Source organism: Abrus precatorius, unplaced genomic scaffold (genome assembly GCF_003935025.1).
Source record: "Abrus precatorius isolate BTA unplaced genomic scaffold, Abrus_2018 Scaffold2, whole genome shotgun sequence".
Taxonomy (NCBI): Eukaryota; Viridiplantae; Streptophyta; class Magnoliopsida; order Fabales; family Fabaceae; genus Abrus; species Abrus precatorius.
Genome location: NW_020874362.1, coordinates 29,409,584 through 29,429,802, shown reverse-complemented (window position 1 = coordinate 29,429,802; position 20,219 = coordinate 29,409,584). Strand labels below are relative to the sequence as shown.

Below are 20,219 nucleotides of genomic sequence, written 5' to 3'. Positions count from 1 at the left end.
ACTATAAAATTAATTAAGCTGCTATAATTGAATCACCCATTTAAATTTTAAAGGTAGATAATATTCATGTTATGTTGATTATTCAGTTAGTGTAACTTTCATGCACACCCCTTAATTTTTACTAGCTTCATTTCTTATTATAAATACACAAGCTTTTTGTATTTGCATCTTATTTAATCGTATCGATATAATATTGTTTTTTCTATAAAACACTTGTATTCAATTTTATGACATTTGACCTCATCAAATTAGGATCACACACATCTATACTCTGATGGACATTAAAATAAAAAGAAATTATATGCAAAGTTTTTTTATATTTTATCTTAATTGTTACACTCATATCAAACTTAACAATTTGAATAACATGTCGATACACATGTTTTAAGAATCAATCTGACTTAATTCATAGTGATTTAAACGGATTGACTTTGCAAAAAAAGGAAAAAACCAATTGCATCATGCATTAAAAAGAAACACTTTAAAACAATAGTGTTTTACTTATAATGAAAGAAAAACACAATCAATTTAACGTAAAAGAAACTAGCAACGTAATTAAATGGCATAAAATAGAATAAAATTCAAAATATTTAATAACAAAGGAGAACATGAATTTGATAAACATTTTTGGCTACTTTAATATAATTATATATATTATAAATTTCAAACCTGCAGTTTATAATAACATATTGTAAAGTTTTGTAATTTTTTACTTGTATATTAAACGTATGACTATAATGTATTGGTCTGTATTATTTATTTGTGTTTTAACATTGTAAAATATATTAAATATTTATGTAATAATAATTTGAATTATAAAGTGTATTCTATATACATATAATTTAATCAATCTAATAACTAAATATCACAATTGAGGTTCATCACTTAATAAAGTTTAATTAACCTTTTTAGCACAAAAGTTTTAGCTTTTATTGAAAATGGTGTTTAGTTCCGAGGAATAAGAAGAGAATGATTTTTTTATATGTAGTTTTCTTTATATTTGATTCAAAACTTTACAAAATAAACGAAGAAAAGGAAGTGAATTAAAATTCCTCCTCTTTTTTTTTTTCATTTAAGTTTTTTCGTTTCCTTTGCATCTCTTAATCAAATAGTATTTACAAAATCATGTATGTTATGATCACATTATAACATTAACTACGTCACACTTATTTCATTCTTTCCAAGGGAAAAAATATTTATAAGCTTATTATATTAAATTTAACGTTAGAGAAACAATTTTTTGTAGACGAATCATAGATTATAAAAGGAAAAAAAAAGTTGATTAGCAATGCAGAATGTTGAGTCCGCATGCACCAAATCGAATAGCCACAGAGATTTGAAAAATTACATGTTACGTGGAGTGACATTATTGGCCCATGCGTATCACATTTGTTTGGTGTCTTCTTCTTGTGTGGGAAGCACATGCACTGGGGTGGCTTTGGAGGGAGAAAGCTAGGAAGATGTGACAACCCCATCACCAAAGTCACCCCACCGTTCCAGTGCACATCACGCAATCTCTCCTTTATTTTTCACCTTCAGTTCCTACATAATCATATTTCCACATGACATATCCTGATAATGCTAGGTTGCATTAAACACAATTTGAATTTAGCCTGTGCATGCGTGATGCTCCCCAATGTTAGGTTACACCCTAGCAATTCATTGTGTCCCAATTGAAACGATAACAATGCAATCCAAGTGTGATATGCATAAACCCACAAGGCCCTTGTCATCCCTCAACAACAGTAATAACTTTTATCAACGGAAATACCGTAATTGACGACTAATAAAGTAAGCTTATTGCTAGGTTCGACAATTAATTGTTGTCTTCTTTTAGCATGGGACTAGACTTAGATTATGGACAATATGGTGTCACACTGTATAAAGTATGGCAATACGTGGCTCCGGGTCTAATTATAAAGAAATTGTTTCCCCTTGTTTTATGACAACATAATTGTTTACTTGAATTATAATTTTATGAATACATAATTAACTTCGTTAGTGTTAGAAGATTGTCTGTCAATGGCTCTTTTCATGCTCTTTATGTCCCCCATAAAAACATCAAACATCTTATCAAATAATTTTTATTTCCCTCGGCTTTTCCTAGTTTCTATAACAATTTTTACGTTTGTTTTCTCGTTCTGACTGAGAGAATTAATTTCTTCGTCATATAATTAGTTTTTTAATTTTAACTCTTAAAGTTAATTTTAAATATTTAAGTAATAAAAATGTATTAAATATATTTTATAAAAAATTTCAATTATTAATAATTATTTTAAGTCAAGTTTAAAAATTAAGATTAATATTTTGTTTATTAATTAAGCTAAGGATAGTCTTCATCGTGTGTATAGTTTACTACTTGTGCAGCGGCACACAGAGAAATGACAGCAGCATGTTCGGAATGCGATTTCCACCAACCCCAAGACAAACTGAATCTTTTCAGTTTAACTTGAGCTTTACTTCTTATTTACTCGTTTGGCCTGAGAATCCAAAATTTTTCTCCTTTCCCTATGACCTGTTTGGCATATTTTGACAAAAATGTGAAGGTTCGCGAACTCAAATGATAAACGATAACAATACGAAGAAGACAAACAGGAAACTGCTCTTTTTCAACCATCTTTTGGTATATTTGAAGCATCCAATGAAGCTAACTCACTTTTCCAAACTCAAACTCCAATTCATTTCTTTACAAACACAATAATGTAAATACTTTTACATATTAAAAAGCAGTTGAGTGGGAAGGAATAATACCCTGAGCAAGTAAAGTTAAACAAGTAAATGGGAGAGAGGAGTAAATTACAAATTGGTGGTAACAAGAGTGAAAGAGTTGGTTTGAATGAGAAGTTGAAGATAAGAAGCTTAATTGGAGTATAGTAGTTTTGGGGGGTGCGGCTCGAGAGAAAGAAAAAGTGAGAGAATGGGGATGGATAGCATGACCCACATTACAGTTAAAGGAAATTGGGACCGGGGTCTAAGGACCGATGATTACGGGGTCTGGAAAGGAGGACCCGACCCACACGTTGGATTCTCAATCTCCTTCTGTCGTTTTCTTCATAGAGTCAGCTGGGTAGCATTTCCCTTCAGACTACACTCTCATCATCCACTCCCATTCTTATCCCAGTTTTCCAAAATCTGGTTTTAATGTAAAATGAAAACCGTTATTAGTCCTTACCCCTCACTCACGAGCCACTTACTCCGTATAATAAAATCTTGCTGACCCCACCATTCCTCTTCTTATTAGTTATTACGCATACCCGCTCATCACGCCTTAATACTCCACCCTCTCTGTCTTTCTTAGGTCGTTTTAACTTTTAAGTAACCCTTCAAAATTTTTTTCTTTAGCTTTTCTAAGTCACGCTTTTTTGTACTAACTATGTACGCTCTACCACACTCACAGCACCAAGGAGTCTGTGCCTTTTCCCACTTATAACCCTTGGATTTGCTTTACGATCTCACGTAACCCCATCCTCATGTGCACCAGATTCCAGGGGCGCTTTTGTCCATCTTCCTTCAATTTTCTTTCCTCTCAATTTTTGCCTCATTTATTTCCCGCTTTCTATTTTCTTTCCTTTTCCTATTTAACAATCACCTACTCCGTATCCCATTTCAGATTCTTGCACCTTCACAATATTTTATTGGCAATGTGTGCCAAACAGGAAAAATAAATAACAAAAAATTCCTATTAAAAAAATAACAAAATTAGAAAAAGGATATTGTTAGGTGGCACTCGCTTGTTGAGAGCGTGTGTGTTAATCTCCGAGCAATCCACTGGAAGTGAGGTTCTGTGGAAAGTGGAGCCCACACGTAATCGAGTATGTCTGAATACAATTGGAAGGTGATCTCTACGTGATCCAGAATAGTGTAGCTAGATATTAGTAATACCAATACACACGCATTTGGTGCACACCCATATATTTATTATATAATTATTATTTTTATATATATAATGCAATTTTTTCATATTGCCATTCAATTATACATTATTGTATTAATAAAAATAAATGTATGATTTTTTTATTAAAATTATTATATATTTTTTATTGCATATTTTAAATATATAAAAATTGATATATAATATATTGTAATTGGTTCAGTGTAGTGCACAAAAAAAAAGTGGTATATATTTGCTTTTCAAAATGACAAAAAGGTAGCATTTAATAATGATAGAAAAGTTAAAAAAATTCCAAAAAATGCCCCTGCAGTGCAAGCTGTCGCTAGCTCTTGCTCTGCTCCATAAGTACTCTACCCTCTCCCACTGCCCAATCGCCTCTCATCTCTGAATCTCTCTCTCCAACCTCTGAGAGTGTTGAGGGAAAGAAAAAGGAAGCAATGGCTATGACCAGCGTGCTCTGCATTGCCTTCATTATCTCTTTGACATGCATAGTTGAAGCTCGAATTCCAGGGGTTTACTCTGGCGGTGCCTGGGAAAGTGCTCACGCTACCTTCTACGGAGGATCCGATGCTTCCGGCACCATGGGTCTGTTACTCACCAACCCGCTTCTTTTCTCTTACATTTTAGCGCTTAATACTCACAATGTGGCTAAAGTAACCAACCACATTCCTTATACTATGTTTCAGGGGGAGCGTGTGGGTATGGGAATCTGTACAGCCAAGGGTACGGAGTTAACACTGCGGCATTGAGCACAGCGCTTTTCAACAATGGATTTAGCTGCGGTGCGTGTTTTGAGTTGAAGTGTGCAAACGACAAGCAGTGGTGTCACTCTGGAAGTCCTTCCATTTTCATTACTGCAACTAACTTTTGCCCTCCTAACTATGCTCTTCCAAACGACAATGGCGGTTGGTGTAACCCTCCTCGTCCTCACTTCGACCTAGCCATGCCCATGTTCCTTAAAATTGCCGAATATCGTGCCGGCATCGTCCCTGTTGCCTATCGCCGGTGGGTCAACCTTTCTTTCCATTTCCTACTTTTATTACTTTTGGGTTTAATAGTTAAATTTACTAGGCACGAAAATGTGTAAGGAAAAGAAAGAAAGGTACTAATTTGACCCTAACAATTCCCTAGGTGGTTCGTTTTCGTATGGTTTATTTGAGTCAAAGTGATGCTGATTTTGTTATGTAACATTTTGCTTTCTACATTATACGGCATGGGATGCGTTTGAATGAGAGGTGGAGGTGGGGTAGGGTTCTCTAAAACTCTATTTTGTCAGAAATTTGGGGTTTCTTTCCCCGAAATCCCTAATTATTTTAGGACCATCGTGTGACAGGACTTGTTGTTTTCATCGTTTCCCCATAATAGTGTTGTTGTGGTCCTTCTGGATTCATTTTTAACTTTAGTCACTTTATGTGGTATTATTGTTTTATTGTCTCGACTCTACTCAACCATGTTTTAGAGAAAAATATATATCTTAATTTAGAACTGAGAATTAAGTGTTTTTGTAAAGTATCTTCACTGTGTGAGTTAGATAGCTTACTTTAAGTAAAAGGTCAAAAATAGTGACGATGTGTGTTGATATTTACGCAGGGTGCCATGCAGAAAGCGAGGAGGATTAAGGTTCACAATCAACGGATTCCGTTACTTCAACCTGGTGCTGATTAGCAACGTGGCCGGTGCAGGGGATATCGTGCGCTCGTACGTGAAGGGCACTCGAACCGGGTGGATGCCGATGAGCCGGAACTGGGGTCAGAACTGGCAGTCAAACGCGGTTTTGGTGGGGCAAGCCCTGTCCTTCCGCGTCACGGGCAGTGACCGCCGCACTTCCACGTCTTGGAACATTGCTCCATCCAATTGGCAATTCGGTCAAACTTTCACCGGAAAGAATTTCCGAGTGTGAGACTCCTCCATCAATAATCATCATCACTCATGTCATCAACATCAATGACATGCTTATATATATAGATATATTTAATTTAAAAAATCTTTCTTTTCATTTAGATGGGTCGGTCATCTTGACATGGTGAAGATAGTGAGTGAGTGACAACTTTTTAATTGTGACTAGTGATTGGTTTTTTCTTTCTAATTGGTGAGTTTGATAATATGTAATGGGGGTGTGTGCGTGAGGTTATAATTTTAGTTTGTATGGTAGACCAAAGTTGTAACAGGAAGGGAGAAGGGAAAGGTTGAGCCTAATCCTAAAAGGATGAAAGTGTAGGGAACGCTGAAGTGGCTAAATCAAAATGGTAGCCCGCAGCTAAGTTGTATTTTTATTTTTATAGAACCATGGTGTTATATATATAATTTACAATTTCCTCTATCAATTTGGAAACGCTTTCTTCTTCACTTAAATGCCCGGGTTCATAAACTTGTACTAATGTTTAACATCATACAAAAAAACTTTACACAAACTAGCATTTGTCAAACGATAATTGACTAAGTTAACAATCACAACAACTTCTTGACGAATAATAAATGAAAGGTTTGAAGTGAAGCTGCTAGGCTTAAATTCAAGTGGTCACTTTATTTGACTAAAAGGGAAGCGGAGCAAATTGGCATTTATGATCTGAAAAAGGAAAGGCTTCTTAAAATGAAGATAAGTGGGAAAATTATAAGTTCGGGGTGAAGATAGTGGACATGAATTTCAATGAAAGAACGCATGTGCTCGTCTGCCCATTAGTAATGATAATGACCAGTGTTAGAATTTTGAGGCTGACAATTTCGTTTTAGCTTCTTTATTACTTACTTTTTTGCATTGTACTCATGAAGTATTCTTCTTCAGCGTCGCTTGCTCTATTTTTCACCATTATTCATATTATCTGATTTCACAAAATAAACAAGAACAAATAATACTATAATTAATTTGCAATCGTTCTTGCATTGGCTTCTCCTGAATGGAAAAATTGTTGGATTTCCTTCATCCAAAACCAAATAGATGCTGTGATCTCACGATTCCAATAAATACGTCACATCATAGCATTTGTGCTTAAAAAAAAGATGCACATGGGTGGGGTTGATTGTTAATGGTAGCCAACAGCCACGTACGTGAAGACGAAAGGAGTAAGTTGTGTTGCCCTACAACTGCTGCCATCAACCTCTTTACTTTGTTCAAAGGATATTGGATGCACCAAATTAACTTTGGATACCTACTTACCCTCTAAAAGGTAAAAACAAAGAAAGCAAGGCCTTGGATACCCATGGCTGGACTCCAAAGCTAGATTCAGTGCCACTGCATCAAATTCTTTCTCCTGGAAATGAGTCAGAAACAGAAAGGTTGTGTTTTTTTATAATACAGAAAGAAAAGCTTCAAATATTTATGATAAAACTAATTATATTACATATTTCATTCCCAATTTATATGTTTTGATTAATAGTTTTAAAACTTAATATGTTTTCATTTTAAGATTTTTTTAAACAATTATAAAAATATTTTTTTTTTACTTCTATCATTTTATATAAATCTTTTAAAGCATAAAAAGAAAGTAATACTATTTTTATAATTTAAAAACAATATACAGATTGAATATTTAAAACAGTTTCATATTAAACGGGGCGTGTAATTGTCGTTATCATTATTTAACAGAAAAGCATGCCTAAGAAACAATTGGCATAGGCAAATTTAACGTAGGCCCTAGGATTTCCAACTGTGCCTTTATTGTTACACTCATAACTCATTACAATGGCTATCACCATCGCGCTGATGCAGTGTGTATTTCCATGCCTATACAAGACAATTTTTACGCGCTTCTATCTATTTCCTTTTATGGGAAAAAATTAGTTCCTTTTCATGTGTGTTTTGGTGGATTTGTTTTAAATTTCAGTAAGAATAAATTTAATTTTGTTTTAAATTTCAATTAAAATGATGTAATTTTTGTTTAAAATTTTATTTCTTGAAGTTTATAATAAAAATTTAATATATTTTTTTAATTCAACGTAGTTTATATTTTCTTCATGTCAACTCAAATCAATTTTAGTTAAAAGTAATCAAACCTTATTATTTAAAATCACTTTACAATAAAAAAAATGTAACTATATAAAATCATAACGTGTATCTAAACATGTGCTTCTAGTCTGATTTAATTACCAGTTATTGTTACCGAATTGGAGTTAGCACGTAAAAAAAGGTAATTAAATGTTTTGAAACTAAATTAAAAAAATAGTATAAAAACAAAATTTAAAACAAGTATTACCTATATAGAAAGTGTAAAAAATTGATTTAAATAATAACTTTAAGTATTATCGTGACACACATCCTTATAGTATTCACAGCCCAACACCAACCTTGGACGACCCATAAAGTGGATCTGAGCAACAATGTTTTCAGGTCTGTTTGGTGGCAGTTGGATTTGAATCCGTCATTGTAGATTATGAGAGGCTTGATTTTGGTGAAAACACAGCCCAACAGTTCAAATAAAATTGGACCCAAACAAGGAATGCGCTGCCCAAGCCCATACAGTGGTAAGAAAAATACATATAGATGAGAAACAAACATACACTTACTTATCTCTGGACTTTTCTTGTGTGGGCCTCCGGCCCTTTTTGTCTGTATGTCTCTCGACCAAAAATAATATCACAAACAGTGATAAACAGTGAAGAAGGGACTTTTCGAGTACAAGAAAATCTAAAGCAAAGAGGAGTATACCGAACAACAAAAATTATTGAAAACTAAGAATTTGTATTTATATAAATATGAAACATTTCAGATAACAAACACAATTTATATGAACGTAGAAATTTTATTTGAGAAAAAACACCAGACAGACACCTTGCTCCTTGCACGCGTAGTTATCACTATGTCATGTCTGAAGTGACATTAATAAGTAGAATTCATGTGGAAGCAGAAGTACACTTCAAGTTTAAGTTATGAACACATTATAATGGCGTCACTGGTGGTAATGACAAGGCATAGTTACGCTGTTGTTATTATTATTTGGTTTAAAATATGAGCTTGTTTCCACACATGAAGAAACGAAATTAAACGCTGAATTGAAAATTTAAGGAAAAATCATTACATATAGTTGTCCAAATAAATATAATAATAAATGAAGAGAATGTCTATAACTTAATGTCACGACTGATAAGGGCAACTTAGTTTCTTTTTTTTTTAACTTCTTTGTGCCAATTGTGCTCAAATAAAAAAATTAATTCAGGAGAGAACACTTTTTCGGACTTGTATCCCAAATGTAATTTCGCATGGCGGCTTATTGTGAATTGAATATTTTATTTTCTAAAAAAATTAGTCTCCCATTTTGACCACTCACTTAATTAAGTAATTTCAAAAGTCAATACATCTCTTCTATTTCTCTTTTATTGTGGCAAATAGGTGATTAAAAGTCTTGTTTTTATCACACGCTATTTTTAAAAGAATAATAAAAAATTATCATTAGTAAAAGTACTAAAATTACCATATTAAAGGGTTAAAAATAAAACAAGAGATGTTGAATGATATCCGTTTGATAAGACTTACTCTAAAATGGAACTGGGACTGCGTCAATAAGAGCAAATGTTTGCAGAATCACTTATTTAAGCTACGCCGTGGGCCCACGGCGGTGTCCGGTGATGATGCTATTTATTGGATTCAATCCCGCCGCTAGACGGTCACCCCCATCACCCTTGCCCATCAATAGCAGCCACCACAATCCTCACCAATACCAAGCACGACTAAATCTAAGTGGAAATTTTTAAGTTTTTTTAAAAAAAATTAAAGTGAATTTTTATATTATTTTAATTAGAAATAGTATTAAAAATTGTGTTTAAATTTTATTTTAACAAGTATCCTCTACCAATCTTTCTAAAATTGGAGTCATCATGTTCTAGAAAACATTCGGAAAAATAAATTAATTTCTGAAAAAGAGGAAATGATTGTATTTTTTTTATTGAGAAGAAAAATAGTGAAATAAAAATTTATTGAATTTTTTTTATATTTTTAACATGATAATAAGTAGATATATAAATAAATAGATTGTATATATAATTTAAAAAATATTAAAATATGTCATTTTTTAGAAAATTATTGAAATATGAATTTGAAAATTGTCAATATCGATATTTAATTTAAGTGTAGAGACTGAAAAAATATAAATTATAAAATATTAAAAATCGTTAACTATAATTATTCAAAATAATATTAAAAAATTAAAAATTAAAACATCTCAAAGATAATTTTTTTAAAAATTAAAAAAAATTAAAAAAAGTATAAAAAAATTGCTAATTAGTCAAAATTTGTCACTAACAATTTTTGAGAATTTCTCATATTTTTTAATTTTTTTAAAAAATTATATGTTAGTAATTTTACTTTTTTTTCATATAAAAAAAAGCCCAAATAAACTTAACATGTAAACAAAATTTTTCTTCATAGATTTTTTGAAGACTTCTTATGATCTTCTCTTTTTATTTCCAAATCGTACATTGAAAAATAACTGCATATAATTCGAACCGCAAAAATTAACACAAATTTATCATAATACTAATTATAAAATAGAAAAAATAACCAGGAATTGCTGTGGATCAGTTTACATTTTTTCATAATTACTTTTTACATTTTTTTTCTTTTTATGGATTTTTTTAATCAAATAGAGCAGCGAAAGTCTACTATTTAATTTTACTTTTTTATTTTATAACTGAAATCTATGATAAATTTGTTTAGACTTATAATGTGCCTTTTTTGTATATTTTTTTATTGCGTTGTGTTTTTCTTTGCCTCTACATTGTGTCTAGTTATGTATAAGAATACAAAAAATAATCACATATAGACAAAAAGAAATGTTATATATAAACACTAAAATAAAAAGTATATAAAAATTGATCACCTATGAGAAGACTGTTAATCATATTAGACTTACTTCACTAGCCTTATAAAGTAAGATAATAAGAATGTCTTTTTTTTTTTTTCAATAACTTAAAATAAATAAATATTAAAATAACTAATATTTAGAATCTTAAAAGATAAATAGAGTATATTCGTAGTAGAATAACAGTACAGACTTTGATTCCTACTTAGTCCACAAGGAAACAGAGGAAAACAAACAATGATCATTTTCTTGCTTTTGTAGTTGTCAGTTCATTTTCTTTCGCTATCTACAAAGCCAATAGCCTCGCCTCCTCCACCTCCTACTTTATAAATAAATTATAAACCTAATCTAAATATATTGATTGCACTACCATTTAATTATATATTATTATATAATAAAAACATCATCTTTATATTTTATATTTTTCGTACACTTTTATTAATTAATAATATATAAAAATTATATAAACAACATGTTAAAATTAAACTAATTTTATTCTTACAATTACACACTGTATTCGTATAGTTTTTCACTATCTAACAACGTGCATAACTCTACAATTTTTTTTGTCATATTATCCTGTTTTTATACAATATCCTGTTTAAAATTACGTGACGCAAAACAAAATAAAAAAGCACAAAAAGAAAATGAAAGAAAAAAATCCTTGTCTAATTAAGTGTTTATTTTTTTTACAATTTAAACGTAGCTCCAATAAAATATTTTATTAAAGTATAAATTAATCTTTTTATAAAAGTAGTGATTATATTACAATATCTCATAAATGACGTTACTTAAAAAGATTAAAATAACAATTTATATAAAAGTAGTAATTATATTATAATAAAATATTTTATAAAAAATTGTCCATGACTTAATTGGGATCTTGTAAGATCTTAGTTTATTCAATACTTCGTCATCTAGCATAGGAAAAATCATAGTCCCGTATTTTCAAGATCACCTTATATTATTTAATTATTATTATTCTTCCTCCTCTTTGTTCCAAGTCTGAACCATTAAACATGGGAGTGGAAACAATGCGAATTCCCGTGTGGTTCCGTTGGTTCTGAATTCTTAACTACAGTAACAGACCCTTCTCTCTGGTTCCATTGAAGTGCTGCAAATGAAGTGCTTTCATTTCTCGAATGGAGAGGGTAAAGGAGAAGAAGAAGAAGGGGGAGCATCGAGTTCGAGGGGTTCGAGGGTGTCATGGGCACGCTCCCTCAGCCTCATGGACACGCGGAGGTCTCACTTTGACTCTCAGTCAACGGATTTGTCCGACACCCTCGGATTCCATGACTTCCTCTCTCAGCGCCGTGCCAACAACCTTCGAATCTTTTCCTTCTCCGAACTCAAAACCGCTACACGTGGCTTCAGCAGAACGCTATTGATCGGTGAGGGAGGGTTTGGTTGTGTCTACAGAGGGGTTCTTAATCTCAGTCATCATTCACCACCTCAAATGGACGTTGCTATCAAACAGTTGAATCGTAATGGCCACCAGGCATGCTTTTTCTTTCCTTTTCAAGTGATTATATCATTTTTTAAATATGGGAAATGAAAAAAATCGATTTTTTTAACTTTGGGTTTGGTGGGTGGTTAAAGGTGGTGTTTTTATGTTTGTGTTGCATTTCTAGTTTTCAGGGGCATAAGGAGTGGATTAATGAAGTGAATTTGCTGGGTGTGATCAAGCATCCGAATCTGGTGAGGTTAGTGGGTTATTGTGCTGAAGATGATGAAAGAGGGATTCAAAGGCTTTTGGTGTATGAGCTTATGCCTAATAAGAGCTTGGAAGATCATCTTTTGGCTCGGGTACCATCAACACTTCTTTCCTGGGCTACGAGGTTAAAAATTGCTCAGGATGCAGCTCGTGGTTTGGCATACCTCCATGAAGAAATGGATTTTCAGGTACAGTGCAGCAAATTGTAATTTTGCTTTGTCATGTGCTACAATCGTGCAGGATATCAGTTTCTTAGGTTTATGGTCATTTATCTGATTTGCCAATTTGTTGATTTCTGTTGATAAATTATGTGTGTGCGGGTAAGTGTTTGCAAACTTAATTTGATCTTGATTTTGGGTAAAAGTGAATTTGAAGCGAAGCGATGAATGTGTAGATACCTGGCTTAATGGAAGGTGACAGTTGGTAGAGAATGTTTAGACTTAGTTGTTGTAGTGAATGCAAAAGCAAGTGTTACTTGCTTCATACCAAACGGGGTTTTGGCGAACAATAAAATTTCAGAAATGATTTCAGTGGGGAACCAAACAAGAATTTCATGAGCAAATTTATGATTAAGTAGGGAACTTTCATTTAGGTGTACCAAAGCCTAACCAGGCAGAAAATCACTGATCAGGACATACAATTAACGAGATTTTAATCCCTGTTTGTAAAAACTCTTTGTAATTAAAGTAAACATTGAATTTTTTCTTGTTTGTTCATCTTTACATTGAAGTAGAAATATAAAACCATTATCAAGAATGCTGTTAGTTAGACATTCCTATTTGGCTTTTTAACAATGGTTTATAATTGCCCCTGATTATTTTGCCATGACTTAATCCTTTTTTAACGTTTGTGAACGGCTTCTACTCTGGATGTCTTTTACTGCATTTCACGTCAGCTAAAATTTGTAGAAACTCATTTTTTATTTCTGTTCAAACTGGTGTGCAGCTAATATTTCGAGATTTCAAGACATCCAACATCTTACTGGATGAGAATTTCAATGCAAAGCTTTCTGATTTTGGACTTGCTAGGCAAGGACCCTCAGAAGGGTTTGGCTATGTTTCAACATCAGTAAGATAATGTCTATACTCTGGAGAAAACTCATTATATTCTAATTTTAAACATTCCATTGGTGGAAATTTGACACTATAGCATGATAAGATAAGAATAACATGCCTTCTGGCAGCTTATTTGAAGTAAATTAGATATACTTCACCATATTCAATGCTGAATGAATCTAATTTATGAAGTCGTAATGATGTTTTGAAGTCTAAACCTTTGTATGTGATCCTGATATGCAAAATAAATGACTTATTTCCTCTTCACAAAGGTTGTTGGCACCATAGGTTATGCTGCACCAGAGTACGTTCAGACTGGTAAGCTGACTGCTAAGAGTGATGTTTGGAGCTTTGGCGTAGTTCTTTATGAACTTATCACTGGGAGGAGAGCTGTAGAGAGAAACCTACCAAGAAATGAACAAAAGCTTTTGGACTGGGTAAGACCTTATGTTTCTGATGCTAGGAAGTTCCATCTTATTGTAGACCCTCGACTTGAAGGACAGTATTGCATCAAATCGGCTCGTAAACTTTCAATCCTAGCAAACAAGTGTCTCATGAAGCAGCCAAAGTCCCGTCCAAAAATGAGCGAGGTAGTTGAGTTTCTTGGAAACATTATTGATGAGACACTTCCTCAGGATGAATACATCCCCCAAGCTGATGCAGAAATTGTAGAAGAAAAGGAAGAAAAGTTATCTGTAGAGGACACTGAACCTGAACCGGCTAAACAAGGGAACAATTACCTGAAGAAGGTTTTTGAATTCAGAGACATGGTCAGCTTAAGAAATAAGTCTATTGGAAGGTTGGATTGGAAAAGTTGGGCACCAGGGCTAGTAAGAACATGGTGATGAGTGTGATCTGCATATCTTGGAAAGCAAAATTTTCCATTACAGTCACTTTGATCACATAGTTTTCAGTCAGTGAAATCAACATTGATAGGCACACAGTTAACGTGCTGGTATATACCCAATTTTGTATTAATAATTAGTAGTTGTATGTACAGGTTAATTTTGAGGAAAGCTATAGTATCAAATGATTTGGCCTTCTCAAACAAACAACCAATCTAGTCTTGAAAATCAAGATAGGTAGTAATTGGAATCAAAATTTTCAGCTATACTCGCTTGAGTCTTGCAAGTTGCCAAGTTTTCTATCAAAAGGTAAATGTCCTATTAGTAAAACAAGATGCAATTACTGCAATAGAACTGACTAGAGCACACAGATTTTGGTTTTATATATTTCATTTTATGTAAATATATATAATCCGGTTTCCTATGTGCTTTGTAGTTGATGAAATGTTTGTTGTTCACTTGTATATAATACTTGAATGTTAATTATGAGTACTAATAACTCCTTCCAGTAGTTCGTTTTCAGAAATTCAAAATAGAAGTTTACACGTGAAATGTTAAGGATGTAATAAATGTGCATTAAATCGATGGAAGAATTAATTTATTATTACTGACAAAAATTGAGACAAATTTGCACATACCCAGTCTACATAGACGAAAAACATAATGTCACAATTGTTCGACGAAAATTATGCAATTAATCTTTTTTATCACTAATTTCTCTTGATCGTTGTACCAAGAAAACCATAAAGTCAGATATAGACAGAGGTGGATGATTCCTCCTGCGAGCGTCCAAAACACGTTAATTGATCGTGATTCATGCTTCACACTCATGCATGGTAAACGGCCCTTGTGTTGTGGCTTTGATTTGAATGCAAGTGTTTTCCATTATTCCAACTTGAATAGCTTTCAATCAAGCACGCCTTGACATTTTCAACTCATTGGCATTTGGCACCCAAAATAAAATAGAGACTGATAACGAATTAAAACAAAAAAACATATTAGCATATTTTTATTATGAATTTTAATATATGTATTTTTTATTTATTGATTCTTTAACCAACATCCATAGAATATTGGTTAACAAGAAAGGAAAAAAAAAAAAGAAGAGACAATTATGGTAAAGGTTCCTTACATGCATATCATCAGAGTACCCTATAAGGCTATAAACAACATTCTACTACTCTTTCTTCTTTCTCCTATCGTGAGTCAGGGTCCTCACTTCAGGACTAGGATTGAGGACAGACAGATTAGCATATATTTGCATAATGCCTAATGACACTTGATTTTGCAACATGCAGTATACTGCATTGAAGTTCCAATCAGCAGCCAAAGATATATAGATTCAGTTTATTTGAAAGACAAAGTTATTACAATTTATTATTATATATAATTATTTTATCTTTATTATATACACGCACTTTAAAAATAAAGCAAAGAGACAACTTAAAATTGTCCAAAAAAGTTGTTAAAAAAAAGACATTTTCCTTTTAGATTAGATTACATATTACCTTTTATTAAACCCTTCTTAATGAATCATTCAGTATACACCCTACAAGCTAATCGTATCATGTTGCACAACAAAATCTACCCTACAGTTCCTTCTACGTCATGATGGAAAAAAATGTTATTCCAATGTGAAATCAATAATTCATCTACCTGTAAGTTTTATTGCAAATTCAATGTCAATTTGTAAAAAGGACAAAATTAGGAAAACTTTACAATATATATATAACATACTACAAAATTGAGTAAACCAAATTCAGATACAAAAGCACCAGCGTTTGCAGCTATTTTGACTTTTACAAACAGTTGACAAAATTTAGAATATATACGTGCAATACTAAGATAAGTAAAATCTATTAGATAACATGTGTGTGATATGATTATGGGAAGGGATTCACGTATATAGAAACGCTCAAGTTTCAAGGATATATTTAAGTATTGCAATGTCGAGTAAGAGGTTGTAGATAAGCTGTGGTGAATCTAGCATGGGCAACAACATCATCAGCACTTTTTCTACGAGGCCGAGAGCCATTAAGGGAACGATTTTGATTGTTTGCGTTTATATGGGGAACCTGAAGCTGCTCCAAATTTATGACAACCTCGTCCATGTTTGGTCTCAACTTGGATTCTGTTGCAAGGCATTGTAGAGACAGGGTAGCTACTTTATGGGCCTCGTCTAATGCATATTGGCCTTCAAGACGGTTATCCAATACACGTAAAAGCTTATGCTTGTTGGCTAGGTATGGTTTGGCCCATTCCACCAAATTTTGCTGTCCCTTTGGTCTATTCTTGTCAATAGCCCTTCTCCCTGATAGCATTTCCAACAGCACAACTCCAAAACTGAAGACATCACTCTTAGCAGTGAGATGACCTTCACCAACAAAGTTTAGTCATAAGCCTTTGTTGAACCTTCAATAAATTCATGCAATCAAAATATAAATGCAATATAAATGACTTTAACATTAATGAAAAATGTTAACTTCAGGTTAAATTTAAACTGTCAATAATAATAAGATTTTATTAAAAAAGAAAGTATTTATTACACTTTTTCTATTTCAATAAAAACTTATTACTTTTAGATGTTAAATTCAGTCCTAAGAATTGAAGTTAACAAAATCCAACATTAATTTAGTCTTTAAAATTGATACATCAGTCAATTTGATCTTTGACATCCCAAAATGGCATAATTAGTCTTAACTTTAATAACAGTCAATCACTTTGATCCGTAATGTTACCAAATTAATTAATTTTGTCCCTTTGATAAAACCACTTAATTTATAATGTTTCCGACTTCAAGACCAAATTAATGCTTTCTGTAATGTAAAAAATCAAGTTAATTAGTGGTGCTAATTTCGGAAACTAAATTGATGTTTACTCAAATATAAATGGTTTAAGAACATGAACCCCACAATACCTGTGGCTAGATATTCAGGAGCTGCATATCCGTAGGTTCCCATTACCTTTGTGGAGACATGACTATTATCACCGCTTGGTTCGTCCTTTGCCAGCCCAAAATCTGAAAGCTTTGCATTATAATTCTGTGATCATATCAGTAAGGAAATCTTCAGATATAAGATCAAAACAATTTCCTCTATTCATCATTCCTAATTGTCATGTCATGTGTGTGTGTGTGTGTGTGTAAAGGACACATACTGAATCCAGCAAGACATTTGAAGTCTTAAAATCTCGATATATCATTTTTGTTTCAGCTCTGTGAAGAAATGCAAGCCCCTTGGCAGCACCAAGAGCTACTTTCAAACGAAGGCCCCAAGAAAGTGGTTGGAAGTATGAGCCTCCTGTTATAACAACATTGCTAATGTTAGGCACACTTCTCATGTTCAAAACAATGTGCAAAACAATGGGCAGGAAGAACTCACTCATGAACAAGTGATTCTCCAAGCTACCACGAGGCATAAATTCATATACCAGAAGGCGATTTTTATCTTCAAAGCAATATCCAATCAATTTCACTAGATGAGGATGTGAAAGCTGGCCTAGATAGTTTACTTCAGCCTAAAATTAAAAATATAAGGAAAACCCTTGTAGATGTAGCAGAAACAATATCCTATTAGTTCTCCAATCATTACTAATACTATTACATAACATTAGTATGTTACTATAGAAATTGTATCACCCGTATAATGTAGTCATGTAAACAAATTGAGTTTAGCTTAGAAGAGAGACATGGATGAGATAAGGCACCTCGAGACTTGCTTCGTGAATCATACCATGCCTTGCCTATAAGGTAAAAATATTCTCAAACATATATCAATAGTTAACCACGTAACAGAGGAAGCGTTTGCTTCTTTCTTAATTAGTATGAGCAAAGCAGAGGATTTAAAGAAACAAATTGAGAGTTGAACTCACCAACCACTCCTTGTGACATCGGAAGCTCTCCTGATTAAGTCTTTTCACAGCAACAACAATGCCCGTGCCAGGTTTGGCAGCTGAAAGTGAGTGATCATCAATCCAACCCTTAAAAACTGATCCAAAATCACCTCCTAACACACTATCTGAACGGAAATTTCTGGTTGCAGCCGTAAGTTCTGTCAAACTAAAGCTTTTGAGATTGGATGACTCCAAAATCTCACCCTCATTCTTTGAAGTCTGGGGCACCGAGACTTCACTACTTGGGCTGATGACATCATTGTAAACTTCATTACATGGATTGAGATCTTTTTTATTGGCACTCACATACTTTGAACTTAACCCTGAGATGATAGCAACACAAACTTTCATTAACTACATATCACATATCACATATATGTTTGGCTATTTCATAATAATATATCATATGACATACATGTATCATTGACTTATCTAAAAAACTGGATTTTAATCTTTTGACAATGTTATTGTTACGAATCATATGAGGTAGATAAAGAAAATAGACCAGGTCTTAAGGTTAAGAGCTACTTGTTAAAAGCACTGAAGGTGCACATAACTTCACATTATATCGAAAGAAGACATATGGATCAATGAAACAACTGAATAATCAACTCATTAAACAATCGCAAGAGCAGGGAAGCTAAGCACTGTCAAACCCACTTTAAAACCAGAGGGGATAAGAAAGAGGTGGAGTAGAGTGAAATAAAAGTGGATGAGAATACTAAAACCAAACAACACATAAGCACAAGGATCTAATCTAAACTCAGTTCAAAGGCATATAGGGTGGAGGCAAAGATAAAGGAAAAAAAAAATTGGAATACCAGTGTTAAATGGGCTCTCAGTTTTAATTTGGGTGCTAAAGCAAACCCCCATGTCAAAAGGAACCCCAATTCCTTGACCCTTGTGGCCTATAGATCACAAAAAAAGCAGACATACTATTAGGTCGAGCAAAAACAATGATCATGGACTGAAAACCAAGGGAAGAGAAAAAAGGAGTTATACTAAAACAGGAAAGAGAGAGAAGCTGAGTGAGAGGAATAGGATATAGGAAGGAGAAAGGAGGGAGGTACAGGGGAATAGCAGAGGAGTGTGCTGAGATGTTGAGGAGTCATTAATATTAGTGGTTATGAAGTGGTGTGTGGTCCAGAGAGAGAAAAACTATTCAAACGTTAAAGAACAAGTTGACCAAAAGTTTAAACTAAAAGCTTGGAAGGATAAGAAAAGACATTAGACATGGAGGAAGAAGGAAGGTGGGTATGGTCACTCAAGTGGCATTGCGTTCATTGCATGGCATGGTGTCATGGTGTAATGGACCCCATTTTTTGTTTTTCTTCATTGCAAGGTCCCTCCCTTTGGATCTTGTTGCTATGCATGAAACAAATCTACTATAGATTTATCACTCAAATTATCTATCTCTACCCATTCATTCTTTTTCAAATCTATGTTAAAAAATAGGATTGCAACAAATAATAATGAAATCAGTTATTCTCTGTTTCACTATTTGATATAACTGTCTAGTAAAATTTAAGTATCATAATTATAAAAATCACAAAAACTATTTTTTATAAAAGCACTCACACTTGAAAAATTCATACTTTTTACGAAAAATCTTCATCAATCTTTTAAAGTGAATATATAATAATATTTAAAAATAAAACAATCAATTAATAGTAAATAAGAAATAAATAATTCATCACCTCCGCAAGGTATAAAGACTATAGAACCAAGAAAACGAAAAAACCTTGCATGAGCACTGTCATATGCTGGATTTGGCTGTCATCCATCTAATTATCATCTTTGGACAAAGAGAAAAGAAAAATCTAATTATTATCTTCGGTGATGGCAGGTTCCTTGGTTTGGCTTCTCTTGTATTTCCATAATTTGGAGTCTGAACCGTACCATGCTTAATACTCTCTCAAGGTTGCTACCTTCTTTGTCTTGTGTGCATGCTCACTATCAATGGACCCCTTCCACTTTTGCCACTTGGTACTGTAATGTCCACGACACGTTACGCAACTGATGGTGAACACG

At 33.1% G+C, this 20,219-nt stretch overlaps 3 protein-coding genes across 9 annotated transcripts; 2 read left to right on the top strand and 1 right to left on the bottom strand.

Moving 5' to 3' along the window:
• The first annotated feature begins 4,277 nt into the window (after nt 1–4,277).
• On the top strand, nt 4,278–6,211 carry LOC113859117 (expansin-A6). 2 transcript variants are annotated; one of them, XM_027491934.1, is made up of 4 exons: nt 4,281–4,477; nt 4,579–4,897; nt 5,483–5,656; nt 5,747–6,174. In XM_027491934.1, the coding sequence occupies exons 1-4, from the start codon at nt 4,330–4,332 to the stop codon at nt 5,790–5,792; spliced, it is 687 nt and encodes a 228-aa protein (XP_027347735.1). In that variant the 5' UTR covers nt 4,281–4,329; the 3' UTR covers nt 5,793–6,174. The 2 variants fall into 2 exon arrangements, with proteins under 2 accessions (XP_027347734.1, XP_027347735.1); XM_027491933.1 differs by having other exon boundaries at nt 4,278–4,477; nt 5,483–6,211.
• A 5,502-nt stretch (nt 6,212–11,713) lies between these two features.
• LOC113859250 (serine/threonine-protein kinase PCRK1) lies at nt 11,714–14,486 on the top strand. Of its 2 annotated transcripts, none has more exons than XM_027492060.1 (4): nt 11,714–12,181; nt 12,322–12,585; nt 13,343–13,465; nt 13,725–14,486. In XM_027492060.1, the coding sequence occupies exons 1-4, from the start codon at nt 11,804–11,806 to the stop codon at nt 14,295–14,297; spliced, it is 1,338 nt and encodes a 445-aa protein (XP_027347861.1). In that variant the 5' UTR covers nt 11,714–11,803; the 3' UTR covers nt 14,298–14,486. The 2 variants fall into 2 exon arrangements, with proteins under 2 accessions (XP_027347861.1, XP_027347860.1); XM_027492059.1 differs by having other exon boundaries at nt 11,714–12,205.
• A 1,319-nt stretch (nt 14,487–15,805) lies between these two features.
• On the bottom strand, nt 15,806–19,441 carry LOC113859251 (probable serine/threonine-protein kinase PBL9). 5 transcript variants are annotated; one of them, XM_027492062.1, is made up of 8 exons: nt 19,191–19,441; nt 19,010–19,096; nt 18,168–18,511; nt 17,985–18,038; nt 17,678–17,813; nt 17,454–17,596; nt 17,215–17,338; nt 16,031–16,671 (listed from the first exon to the last, which is right to left on the bottom strand). In XM_027492062.1, the coding sequence occupies exons 2-8, from the start codon at nt 19,059–19,061 to the stop codon at nt 16,232–16,234; spliced, it is 1,293 nt and encodes a 430-aa protein (XP_027347863.1). In that variant the 5' UTR covers nt 19,062–19,096; nt 19,191–19,441; the 3' UTR covers nt 16,031–16,231. The 5 variants fall into 5 exon arrangements, with proteins under 5 accessions (XP_027347864.1, XP_027347863.1, XP_027347862.1 ...); XM_027492061.1 differs by having other exon boundaries at nt 19,259–19,441; XM_027492063.1 differs by having other exon boundaries at nt 15,806–16,671; nt 18,003–18,038; nt 19,010–19,441.
• Nucleotides 19,442–20,219: the final 778 nt, after the last annotated feature.

Excerpts from the sequence above, each read along its gene's own strand:
- LOC113859117 (XM_027491933.1), top strand. The coding sequence starts at position 4,330 with ATGGCTATGACCAGCGTGCTCTGCATTGCCTTCATTATCTCTTTGACA. Across the intron at positions 4,478-4,578 it reads CGATGCTTCCGGCACCATGG|GGGGAGCGTGTGGGTATGGG; the intron begins GTCTGTTACTCA and ends ACTATGTTTCAG. Across the intron at positions 4,898-5,482 it reads GTCCCTGTTGCCTATCGCCG|GGTGCCATGCAGAAAGCGAG; the intron begins GTGGGTCAACCT and ends ATATTTACGCAG.
- LOC113859250 (XM_027492059.1), top strand. The coding sequence starts at position 11,804 with ATGAAGTGCTTTCATTTCTCGAATGGAGAGGGTAAAGGAGAAGAAGAA. Across the intron at positions 12,206-12,321 it reads GCTTTTTCTTTCCTTTTCAA|GGGCATAAGGAGTGGATTAA; the intron begins GTGATTATATCA and ends TCTAGTTTTCAG. Across the intron at positions 12,586-13,342 it reads ATGAAGAAATGGATTTTCAG|CTAATATTTCGAGATTTCAA; the intron begins GTACAGTGCAGC and ends ACTGGTGTGCAG.
- LOC113859251 (XM_027492062.1), bottom strand. The coding sequence starts at position 19,061 with ATGGGGGTTTGCTTTAGCACCCAAATTAAAACTGAGAGCCCATTTAAC. Across the intron at positions 17,597-17,677 it reads GGAGAATCACTTGTTCATGA|GAGGCTCATACTTCCAACCA; the intron begins GTGAGTTCTTCC and ends TTGTTATAACAG. Across the intron at positions 16,672-17,214 it reads TCCTGAATATCTAGCCACAG|GTCATCTCACTGCTAAGAGT; the intron begins GTATTGTGGGGT and ends TTGTTGGTGAAG.